At 38.1% G+C, this 13,163-nt stretch overlaps 1 protein-coding gene and 1 pseudogene across 1 annotated transcript; both read right to left on the bottom strand.

The window, feature by feature from the left end:
• Positions 1 to 276: 276 nt before the first annotated feature.
• LOC100408443 (olfactory receptor 51A7-like) lies at positions 277 to 1,676 on the bottom strand (annotated as a pseudogene).
• A 9,524-nt stretch (positions 1,677 to 11,200) lies between these two features.
• Positions 11,201 to 12,506, bottom strand: LOC100408077 (olfactory receptor 51F2). The gene has a single exon (XM_002807308.7). It carries the CDS (start codon positions 12,472 to 12,474, stop codon positions 11,524 to 11,526), a length of 951 nt encoding a protein of 316 aa, XP_002807354.5. The 5' UTR covers positions 12,475 to 12,506; the 3' UTR covers positions 11,201 to 11,523.
• Positions 12,507 to 13,163: the final 657 nt, after the last annotated feature.

Genomic DNA, 13,163 nt, shown 5'->3' with positions numbered 1-13,163 from the left:
TTCTCTCCAAATTGACTTCCACCAAAATTTGCTTCAGCAAATGATATGGTCTGTAGGTTCCGCTTTCACATCACCCGAGAAAAGTGTTCCTCAAACACTAACCTACATGCCAGTCACCCGAGATCTCGCGAAAATGCAGATTCCAGCGTAGCAGGCTTGCAGCAGGACAAGATCTTCTGCAGCAATTTTAACAACTTTCTAGGTAATGTTATCACTGCCAGTCAGCAGACCACACTTGGAGTAGCAAAGTAGAGAACATACTTAGACAAACTCAGACACTGTATAAAGAGTTTAATGTAAATCGCAATGAAAATAAGAGGAGGTCAATATCAAGATGTTAAATAGTCCCAGAATTTTGTAGGATCCTCCCAGCCACAGTTCAGGGATATTTTTCTTAACTGCTAATTAGAAAATTCTCAAGACTTTTACTCATCTTTCTTGTGCCTGAGAATTGATGTTATCAATCACCCAAAAAAAAAACAAAAAAAAATTCATAACATGTTTATGAAATATAAGCCTTTTCTTATTCAAAAGTAGAAAAGCAGTGGTATATCAATGCTCATTAGGGATTAGTTGATTGACCAATGAATTAATTAATTCTAATTTAAAACTGTGAAGTAAATAGAATCATTTTCTATTTGGATGAAACACTGTCCTTCTCCTAAGAAACGGTACTGTGGAAAAAAATGTAACTTACACTTTGCCCCATCATTTAGACTTCAGAGCCAATTTTCCCAGGACCTTCACTCTAATCTGCCAAGTTTTTACACAGTATACAATGGGATTCATCAAGGGTGGTACCAGCAAGAATGCATCTGCTATCAGAATCATAGCTAAAGGGGATTTATGCATGGCAAAGTGATGCATGGTAGCTAAGGTGATGATGGGCACATAGAACATGAGTACAGCACAGATGTGAGACACACAGGTATTAAGAGCTTTGAGCCGCTCCCCATGGGATGCAATACCCAACACGGTCTTCAGGATGAATACATAGAAAATAGCAATAAAAACAGTCTGACATCATGCAGATGGCAACAAACAAACCATAGTAAAAGTTAACCTATTGTCAGAGCAGGCCAGCTTCATTACGTCCTGGTGAAGGCAGTAAGAGTGGGATAAAAGGCGTTTATTACAGTATCTGAGTCTCTTTAAAGTAAAAGGAAGGGGTAGCACTAGGAAAATGCTTTTAATAGCAAATGCCAGTCCAATTTGCAAAACCCTGAAGCTGGTGAGAATAGAGCTATATCTTAAGGGATTGCAAATAGCTACAAAGCGATCAAAGGACATGCATGATTAGGAGAACTGAAGACTCCATGTCTGTGAATCCATGGATGAAGAATTCCTGGGCAATGCATGCATCAGCAGAAATCCCCATGTTGTTGAACAAGAAGATTCTCAGCATAGTGGGTAGGGAGGAGAAAGACAGGCCCAGGTCAGACAGGGCCAGCATGGAGAGGAAATAATACATGGGCTCTTGCAGGGAATGCTCTGTTTTGATGACAAATAGGATGGCGCAGTTGCCCAGGATGGCTGTGAGGTACATAAGGCAGATGGGGATAGAGATCCAAATGTGTGCATGCTCAAGTCCTGGTATCCCAATCAATAGGAATGTGGAGACTTCAACTTCTGAGGTATTGAGCAGAAACATCACAGAGTGGTCACTAGCATATCTACTTCTGGGTCTAAAGTAAGATGCGTAATAGACAAAAAATTTTAGTTGTATTTTCTGAACATATTTAAATTATGTTAGCTAAATTAAATATAGCTCTATCTTAGGTGTCAAAAAGGGTAATATACATTTCCCTACATAAAGAAAAAAATGATGGAAAATATTTAAATAGGTTCACCACAGGATTCATTTAAAACCTTTATTTTGTTTTTCTGTCTTTATTCCCTGATATATTTCTGAATAATTTTCTAGCTACAAAGAAGGTGCTTTGATACCCTTTCTTTGAAACCCTCATCTTTTGAGATTTTTATTTCAATTAAACTAAGTGGAACCTGTTACAGTCTAATATCATGGGTGTGTCAATGGTCATGTACTCACACAAACCACAGATTCATACTATAATAACAGCACTTAAGGGAGGCCTGAATCTTACGTTATTGATCTTGGTACATGTCTGTGAAAATATATATAATTGGTCTACCACAGAGGCTGGCAAACTGTAATGCAGAGGTAAACTCAGCCCATGTGAGATTTTTCTATTTTTAAGGGATATTATTCAAATAAAAAACAAGAAAATAAAAAGCATATTAGTAGAGAATATATGTGCTGAAAATTACATACACTATAAAATGATTTACTTTTTGAGCACTCACAGAAAAAGGCTCAAAACCACAGAGAGATCTTCAAACCTGGGAGCAAATGCCATTTGCCAGATCTTGACAGTAGCCTGAAGCAGGGCGGTGTGAGTAATGACAGCACCTCAGTGAGCAGAGGAGGAAGGATTCTTCTGACCCAGCTCTTATGACTTAGGTGGCTGGTGGCAGCAAGAGACCACCTTAAGTGATGCAGAGAGGATGGCCATGTGTGAGCATTTGTCCTTTCATGGCAAGTCTGAGCATATTTGGCTAGGGTGGATGAAGAGGACGTTGCATTCAGCTAAAAAAAAAACTAGAAAGTTTTGGGTAGAAATAAAAAGTAGTGAAGAAAAGGAGAAATAGTAGATATTTTGTATGCTGCGAAATATTTTAAGGACCTTTGCCTCATGTTGACCCAGTTACGAACTATGAGGCAGGCTTAGTGGTATATGTGACCAATGCTTCCTTGCCATGCATCCCATAATGCAGCTGCCATTTGTATGTGTTTAAAGTACTCACCACCTTACAGAGCAACTGTTACTGGCCCAGCTCAAAATGGTCACAGCTCCTGTCTTTCTCTGTCCACAGACTATTTTCTATTGCACTTGGCTTCTCTGTGTTTGCCCTGCAGATTGGCGACCAGTGCAGTTGTCTGTCTCTGGAATTCAGGTTTGATCCTGCTCATACTCCTTGTGGCAGCATTACTGACACTTTGGGTAACTTTCCTTTCAAGAGCTGTAGACTAAAAAGCTCCAGTAGCGTGGCTAACAGCCTGTCCTTGTCAGAGGAGCAGAATTCTGACAGAGAGACAAAAGTGATAACACAACATCCATCTCCCTTCAATGAATGCCCTCAAAATGGGCCATTCCCAAGGTTCATGCCTGAGGCCTTTCTTGACAAGCTTCTACCCTAACTCAGGTAACTCAATAAATAAGTTTAGTATTGACAACATTGTTTTATTCAACTGTATTCATCATGCAAATACAAGTAAGTGCCCCATGCTACATGTGGATCCTCGTATTTTTAGCCATAAACCTTGCCCAAAATCTAACTTGATCTCCTAGGTTGAACAAACCATGAAACATTTTTTTTCTTATTTGAGCCACTTATTTTTGATTTTGATAATCAAATGGTTATTTTTAATACAGGTTTACATTTTTATAATCTAACTTTTAGTTTGTTTCCCAAGATGGGAACTGATAAAAATATAACAAAATTTCTGTCAATACAATATGCCAAATATTGTGGGATTTGTGGATGCCTAGAAACAAAGCTCCCGATTTCCTGGACCATATGCTGTTTTCCTTAGTGTTTCTGTCTGTTACTTCCAGTGGAGCCATGGATGTACAGTAATTTGCAATTGTGCTATATATTGAGCCATGAAACATTTTTACCTCCGTTCCTATGAAAGACATAAGGTTTATCTCTGTAAACTAAAATATTTTCATTGGGAAAGATAAAATCATTTTAAGGAAATTCAGTTACATTCACCAGAACACCTACCAGTCTTCTAGGTACCTTATTCCAGACCAAGAATAGAAAGCCTTCAAATCCTGCAACTTCTGCAGCTTCTCTATTCCAGCACTCTGTCTGGAATCTGCACCTTCGTTTATATTCTCATACTCTTCCTTAGCAGAGGAACATCCTCTTGAGAATTAAGAGACACCTATTCCCCTGGGAACGATGACTTTTGTTTTGACTTTGCTTTGATTTGTCTCATCAATTCTGTCAAAAACAAACTCTCTTAAGTGAGCAGGCTCTGAATCACAGTAACAGCTTTAACTGATGGGATCCTGTTCCCATGACAGGTGCAGGCTTTGGGGACAGTCACTCTAAGGCATTAGTAAAGACAGCCCAAATCCAGCAATGGCTCTATCTGAGATTCAGTGTATACTTTAAAAGACTCAGCATAAGCCAGTCACAGAGGTCAGAGACAGGCAGACTTGAGGTGCAATCCTGCCCACAAATGTGTTATTTGGGGTCATCACAATAACTAAATATATTTTTAATGTGATGGCTTTAAGTAAGTGACAAAGTCTCTATCATAGACTCCTTTGTTCCTCATTGTCTTATATCTAGCTCTTTCACATGCATTGGTGCCTGAAGGCACTTACTCTCACAAAACAAAACGTAATGCCCAGGGCCACAGCATGCTTAATATCTCAGACCCTTAAGTTCAGAAGAGAAATTGTTCAGCCCACTACCTTTGAAAATTAGAAATAAACAAGTTATATAATTCTTCTGGCATGTTGTGAAGGAGCATGTGATTTTCAGACAAAGAAAATAGAAAATAAGATCTAGCCAAGTACTATTTGCCTAAAATAAAGTGTATCGGATAAATGAACAAACTTAGATAGCCGACAATGATGACTTTATCTTCAGGTCAATACAAGAGGTGATGTGATAGAGTTGGGGGCTGTAGTCATCAGTTAGGACAGGCAGAAAACCGGAGAAAAGAAGCCAATAAACTAGTAGCCTTATTCTACAACAGGGTCTTCTTGGCTTAACACCTCTGAAGGTTTGATAATACGTGGAGCTTTAATAAAGCTGTGAACCTTACTTAAGGCCAGAATTTTTTGGTATTTAGTACACTTTTACTGCAAGATCATGCCAATATAAATACAGTCAGGATTATGACATCTAATATTCTGCCTTCAGGGAAATGTCAGTCCTAGTTAAACACTGCATTATTTTCCTAAAGCCTTAGGTCCTCTTTATCAAGGCTTCACTAGACTTGGGTAGATGCAGCACTAGCCCTCTGGGCAGATGGGTGACTGAAACCAGATTTGTTAGGCACTGAATATGTTTAGAACTGGTTGCTGAGGATGACAGACAAAAGGGATACAGAATATCCTTTGGAATGGTCCTCTTTATCATCATTGCACCAGAACAAAATAACCCTGAAGGCCTACTCTAATTCTAGCCAATAAATGCAGCCTAAGTTTCTCAACTTACTGCTCTGGCATCTGTAAAGGGAAAAAAATGCAGTTGTCATGAAAAGATAATGAATGCTCAGAAAAGGGGGCACATAAGTGTGGAACCAAGAGAACATTGCAGACCTGGTTAGATTCTCCTAGTTACAGAAGATAACCCTAAAGGAGCTGTGACCTTGTGTTCATTCAAACTGTAATCGTTATTTGAACCTCCACCCATTAGGAAAATACCTTTTCTGATAAAAACAAAAAAAAATCCCCCTCCTTTCTAAAAGAGATAATACAAGTAAATTTTATTCCTTTTTCCCATCATTTCTTATGTGACCTACCACGAACAGTGTATCTATTGTCATCATCATTCATTTATTTGATGTGCATTTCTAGATGATCTATTGTGAACAATGTATTGTGTCCAACTTCTGAGAAACGCAGATGACCAAAATAGATGCATTGCTTTTATTGAGCTTTTAGTTTACAGGACAACTATGGGTAAAGTCAGTAAGCAGGATAATAAATATAAAAAGCTTTCAGAAACTTTCAGAGATAAACTTCCAGGAAACCTTAAGCCTAAACCTAGAGCAGTTTTGAGCAGGTAATAAGTACCTCTACTACAACGGCTTCGACAAGCAAAGAGCAATACTTCCTCACATTCCTATTCTTATACGCAAATAGGAGACATAATTCACTTTGATTTTTCACATTCAAAAAAATGCACATTTTAACTAGAGTATTATGAAAAGCAGTGCAAGTTTCTAATAATATTATGAAAAGCAGAGCAAGTTTGTAATGTTGATGTATCTTTTTCAGCAGTATCAGTCCAGAATCATAGTAGAATGGTATGTGTCATGTTTGCCTTATGGTACATCCTTTCATTACTTCCTGATACGTATCTACATCATTTTGAGTGGAAACTTAATTGATCTCCAGATCCAGAATAGGCTACAGGGTCGCCAGATCAAAAAAAAAAAAAAAAAAAAAAAAAGAAAGAAAAAGAAACAACTAAAACTAGGGGAAAAAATTACAAATTTGTTTTTGTTTTGTTGTATTTTTTCAGGGAGAAAAGCAGTGAGAACTCTTATCTCAGAAAGGCTAAATTTAGATAATTTTTAGGAAGAAGATGAAATAAAATCTATTATCTTCCTTCATTTTTTTTCCTCTGATTTAACTTGCTGCTCTAGCTCTTCCTCTTCCATTTCTGCTCTACCTTACTTCTCTTTTTTATTTATTGTTAACCACAATAAATAAATAATGATGAAATTTTTGTTAATATCACCATTTTAACATGAAAGGGTGTAACCTTAGTAATAATAAATATTCCCTGCAAAAGGATTTTTCTCTCAGCAGCCTTCCTGGGACCACTCATGTATACTTTATGTGCTCATAGCGCTTTCTCCATTGCCCTGGCACTATCCCCGTCTTTTCTAAAAGACTTGACCCATGGATACCCTTTTCTGGATCAGTTCTCTTCTCTATTTGCGGTTTAAGAGAAAGGAAACAAGTTGGTAAGCATAAAATTTTAATTGATTTATGGGATTAAGTAACAGAACTTGCTCCAAAAACAATAACAAAATAGAACAAGGATAGATTTTTCAGTACAGCAGAAGAAATGGCTCATACCTCATTCTGAGGTGACTGCATTTTCTGTGAACCTGCAAGCGCTCCTGGATAGAACAGCAAGACTTCAGTTAACCCTGTGAATTTGCTACTTCTAGTCCATCACCATAAATCTTTTAGCCTCATTTTCCAATCACTGTCGCAGCAACCAGACCCATCAGTCATTGACTGTCTTTACACAGAAAGAATCTGAAAGCATCTCAAACTAGGCCCATGCCATGCACCTCTTGTTTCTTGCCCCAACACTGATGCTAAGTGATGAAATATCTACATGTACTCACTTGGTATTCATGCACGTACAACCCAGAAATAGAGGGGAATTAAGGACTCAAGAGGTAGACTTTGAGCAATGGGAAATAGGATCCAGTGGATGAATTGTTTCTGTCTTTCTTTTTTCTGGGCCGAGTATTCTGAAACATATTTGATAAGACTTTAAAGGTGGCCCTGTAGGATTGGGAAATAGTCACCCATAATGGTGTCTGGGTTATTATTAATGTGCCATTTCTCAAATCTAAACTCCTTTCTACCTGCTCTGTGATGATGATATTGTGGTGTTTTGCCAGCTGGAACAATGTTAAGATTTGTCAGTAGAGGGTAGTGGAGGTACACTAAAAGGAAAAGAGGTTTTTCTCTTCCTGGTTTTATTGTGCTTTGTCAGCCAGACGCCTACAAATCATGACTTTTCTTTATTGCTTGGCTCTTTGAGGTTCCTCCAGGCTCAGTTCCAGCAGTGCACAGCTTTCTTCAGCATTTCACCACTGAGCTTGTTCTTTAGATCTCCACAGAAACAACAATGGCTTAACCTGAAACCGTAGGCAAAACAGGCCAGTGCTGCAACTGAGATAGCTTCTTCTGCATCTTCTCCTTAGCCCTGAATACATGTGTGCATAAGGGGCCCCATAGGACTAGTCTTCTAGCAAGGTAGTCACTCAACTCATCCAGAGAAGGCAGACTGGAGTCACCCCAGGCAGAGCCACACATGGAAATGAATTATACTCCTATAGAAATCAATCTTTCCAGCTCCCAAGACTAAGAATCTTGAATTGAGTCTTCCACTTTTACCTAAAACATCTAATGATTATGGAATAAACTGATTTTATTATCTGCCTCAGAAACCTTGAAATAAGAACTAATCAGATTGGGAAATCCAACTGACAATGCCAGGTATGCCATGAAAATCAAAGGTTCTCTGTAGGAACACTGACAGAAACCTTTATCTCATTCAGACATAGATTATATAGCTGGTTTTATATAGTATTAAAAACCAGGCAAAGAATTTAATGAAAAAGGTGGCAGAGCTACAAGGCAGACTGGATGCTCAGTTTTGACAGATCTTCTATGAAAAATCAAAAACCTTGAAAAAGACCAGAAATACAATAATGGGGAAAATGATGAGATCCTCATTCCTGGAATGTTGACATTTGAGTGAATAAGTCTTCAAATCTTGAAACTTTTCAATATTTCATGCCAGCAGAATCAGATCTTCTTACTTTTCAAACACAATTCATTTATTACTGTCTGGAGATCTTACACAAACCAAACCTGAGTATGATGCCTCACAACTAATACACCAACTCAATATGCTCTCTCATGACTCTCTCACAACTAATACCTTTCCTCCAAAAGAACTGCCCTATCATTTCTCTCATTCCAGCCAAAAATAATAACCAGTCAGTTCTCAGCAAAGCCTGAAAAGAGAATTGTTATTAACATTTTTTGGAGAAAATAGCTTATTTGTTGAAGGCATTACAGAACCTACCTAATTGGACTAGCTGGAATCAAATGAGAAGAGTGGATCCAGGCAGCAGTGGAAGTAGGTGATGGTATGGACATTAATTGACATAGAGAAAAGTTTATTGACATTAAGGTACCGATCCGTGATTTTAGGTACAATATTATATCAAGAATATCCAGAAACTGTGCTGATGCATTACTGAGATGGTTTTCAAGATTAGATATGATGATGACCACAGAAAACTAGGTGCAGTTGCCAAATATTCTTGGCAAAAATGTAGACTATGGAAATATCAGGGAAGTCGACATGTTAGAATTGATTTATCACATGAGACAAGAGAATTTACCACATGATTATTTTCTTCATGAGGGAAGAGAACATATTTCTTTACAGAGGCAACAAAAAATACATTCATAAGAGGAAGTCTGGATCATTTTAAAGGTTAGCAGTTGCCATGCTCTGTAGGCTACACTTAACAATGAAAGATGCTTCTGTGGAAATGGGCTTCTTATTAACAAGAATGAAGGACTTCTGAGACCACATGGCAGTACTTAACAATCATACAAGGGGGTATAATTTTTATAGAGGGTAGAGAAGCTAGAATGGCTATCAGAGTGACAGGACCCATAGTGATATGTTGCAATATATGATAGTCTTCCTGGAGACAAGCTAAATGAACATTCTTCTAGGGTGTACTCAGCGGACATTTATGATAGAGAACTTCTAAGCACCAGGCTGACATCAGCCATATACTGGGAAATCATGATCCCTTAACCTGTTTAAATATTTAAGTCACTTCATGTATACAGTGCCCAATAATTGAATATGAGTCTTGGTCTCCCCCATGAAGTGCCTCACAATGCTACTGACCATATGTAATAAAAATTATCCAGATTTTCCCCCAAACAACCTAAGATCACTTACAAATATAACTGTTCATAAACAAAGAAGAATGCCCAAACTCTTTAAGGACTCTTAGGTATAGGTTATCTAACATTATATCTAAGAGTCCTTAAAGAGTTTGGGCATTCAAACACATCATCATGCTCTCTTTTGGTTAACTTACAAGATTACTGAGACTGATTAATGGGGTTATGAACAACATTTATCTCACAGTCAGCCCAATAATTTTTCAGCTTTACTTGTGGTTATTCTTCAGTGCTTAATCATACAATTGAAGATAATACACTTAGCAATGGGAAAAATGCTATGTTGTTATCCTATTTGAGATATTTGAACAATTATTACAAGGATAATGATGTACAAGGTCAAAAAGCACAAATAATTTATGTGAATAGTTGACCCACAATCCTATGGCACTTATCACTGTTGTATGGACGTCTCTTCATTAATTCACATCCATGGCCTCATTAGGGGTTTCGGATAAGTTTCTGGTAAAGGAGGAAAACATTCAGGCTTGGTTCATGAATAGATTGGTAAACAAGTGTATGCAGTGGCATACATACCAAAAAGTGTATGCAGTGGCACAGCAGCCCTACATCTGGATGGCATAAATAAGGGTGGTGAAGGAAAACACTTCCAAAGGGCAGAGTTGTGAGTAGTACTCTTTGTTATTAACTGTATTTGGAAGAGAAGTTGTCTGAAGTCTGTGGATATACATTGACTGTGAACTTTGCTGAAAGGTTTGGATAATTTGTCAGCAGATGGAACTAGCAACTTTGTTAGAAGACAGATAAAAAAGTCAGCATGTAGGCTGGACGTGATGGCTCACACCTGTATTCCCAGCACTTTGGGAGGCTGAGGCAGGTGGATCACAAGGTCAGGAGATTGAAACCATCCAGGCCAGCATGGTGAAAAATGATATCTGCTAAATACAAAAAAGTAGCCAGGCATGGTGGCACACGCTTATAGTCCCAGCTGCTTGGGAGGCTGAGGCAGGGGAATTGCTTGAACCCGGGAGGTGGAGGTTGCAGTGAGCCAAGATTATGCCACTGCACTCCAGCTTTGGTGACAAAGCAAGACTCCGTCTCTAAACAAAAACAAACAAACAAAACAAGAAGGTCTGCATGTGATATGTATATTGAAGTGGACTAAAAGGATGAAAAGTTATGTGTCACATGTTAATATTCACGAGAGAGTATTCAATCCAGAAGAGAGATTCAATAACCAGCTATAAAGTATCTATGTATGCATATCAGCCGGCCTTTGTGCTCTGCCATTGCTAGTCCAGTGAGCTTATAAATGGAGTCATAAAATCAGAGATAGAGATGAACATGAGGCAAAAGTACAAGTTCCCTTATGCCAAGGCTAATATTGGTAAAAAAAAAAAAAAATTGAAAAATCGTGTTATCCTTACTCCTAGAATGTTAACAATACAATTGCCAACTTTTAACTCTTTAGCTAACAGCAGCACTAACTGATGCTGAGCACATAATGCAGTATCTTGTTTTTACATTAGGCATCCCCTGCACATAATAAAGAGCAAAATAACTCCATCTACGTAAGACCCAATATGGAATTACATTGATGTATATTTTAGGATCCACTCTATAGAATGTCTATTTTGGAATCATGCAAATAATCAAGAGTTTCAACAAAAGAAACTAAGTAAAGTGCTTTCTGTGTGTCACTCAGAAAATAACAACTGGCTTTTTCAGAAAGTTTCTCACATTAAATTTGAACTTTTATAGTTGTACACAGAGTCTGAATTAACATTTTATGTAGCTTTCATGCTGCTTACAAATATAAATAGTTGTTTACATACATTTCTTCACTTTATATTGAAAACAAAATCATACTTTAGTTGGCAATGGCATAGATTTACTGACAAAGAAATTGACTAAATGTCATATAACCTATATGTTGCTTAATTTGGACTGTTGGAGGCATGTGTGGGCACTTTGGGATGATTATCCCATTCTAGCAAAACACCTAGTCAAAATGGCTTTATCTCTAATTAGACATAGCTAATGATTAGATTTGGAGCTGTTTCTGCATTAAGACTTTGATAATGGCCTTTTGAATCTGCTTAGTCTTCACACTGTAGATAATAGGGTTGAGCACAGGAGGGATTAGCAGAAAGACGTTAGCCATGACGCTGTGGACAAATGGAGGTGCTGAATGGCCATAGCGATGGACAAGAGACAAGCTGATGAGAGGGATGTAGAAGATGGCAACAGCACTGACGTGGGATACACAGGTGTTGAAGGCTTTGTGCCGCTCCTCTGAGGAAGCAATTCTGAGGACAGATCTAATTATCAGGATATAGGAGAGCAGGATGCAAGGGCAGTCAAACCCTGCAGTGGAGAAGAGTGCAAACAGACCAAGGATGCTGTTGACCCGAATGTCTGTGCAAGAGCGTTGGATGAGATCAACATGGTAGCAGTAAGAATGTGAAAGGACCATAGAACCGCAGAAGGACAACCTCTTGACAAAGAGCACAACCGGCAACATGACAGCAACATTTCTTATCAACATGCTCATCCCAATCTTGGCAATTCGAGCATTGGTAAGGATGGTAGTGTACCTCAGTGGGTTGCAGATGGCCACAAAACGATCAAAGGCCATGGCCAGTAGAACCCCAGACTCCATGAAAGTAAATCCATGGAGAAAGAACATCTGGGCAATGCAGGCATTTACGTTGATTTCTTGGGCTTCAAACCAGAAGACACCAAGGGTAGTAGAAAGTGTACACAGGGACAAGCTCAGGTCTGTGGCTGAAAGCATAGATAGGAAATAGTACATAGGCTGGTGGAGGCTATGTTCACTGAGGACCACAAACAGGATCATGCTATTTCCAGAGAGGGAAACAGCATATAGGAGACAAAAAGGGATGGAGATCCAGAACTGGGCAGCTTTCAGACCTGGAATGCCCATCAGGAGGAAAGTCAGAGGCTGCACATTGGTATTATTGAAGACTGACATAGGGAAGAACTGAGAAGATAGGGATGTTTCAGTAATTTAACACAACACATAATACATTTCTAATTTCCAAAGAACTTTAATTTTTTTTTTTAGTTTCCTAGAGCTGCACACTTCTCTCCCAGTCTGTCAGTGTTTCACATTTATCGAGAAAAGAGAATTCCCTGAACTGTGTCACATCAAATTTTCTTAAATATGTTGTCTATAATTCTTTTTAATAGCAATAAACATTACAATTAAGTCATGTCTGTCAATATAAATCCCCAGTAAAATAACTAAACAATATTTTGAGAAATCTGGTTTCTAGTACTTGTTGAAAATAAGTTTTGATTCTAGATAAAACGCTGAACAAACTAAGTCACATTTGAAATGTTAATGTTATTAGATATCCTTGGAAAATATCCAGAAGAATGACAAAAACATCTCTGGGACACACAGACCCATATGTGTGATAATAGGGTGGTCCAAAAAACAAAACCTAAGAAAAATAAGTGTTGATCCCATTTGTTGGGAGCTCCTTGTTTTGTTGACATTTTATATGCATTATATAATTTCATCCATACACCAACTCTTGGAGATAGATAGTGCATGAATTTTGCAGATGAGCAAACTAAGACTAAGCAATTAATCACCCAATGTTATCTTTATAAGGCATAGCCTAAATGTTGAGAGAAACCACAAATGTAAGAAAG

Source organism: Callithrix jacchus, chromosome 10 (assembly GCF_049354715.1).
Source record: "Callithrix jacchus isolate 240 chromosome 10, calJac240_pri, whole genome shotgun sequence".
NCBI lineage: Eukaryota > Metazoa > Chordata > Mammalia > Primates > Cebidae > Callithrix > Callithrix jacchus.
This window is presented reverse-complemented; position numbering and strand designations above follow the sequence as displayed.

Excerpts from the sequence above, each read along its gene's own strand:
- LOC100408077 (XM_002807308.7), bottom strand. The coding sequence starts at position 12,474 with ATGTCAGTCTTCAATAATACCAATGTGCAGCCTCTGACTTTCCTCCTG.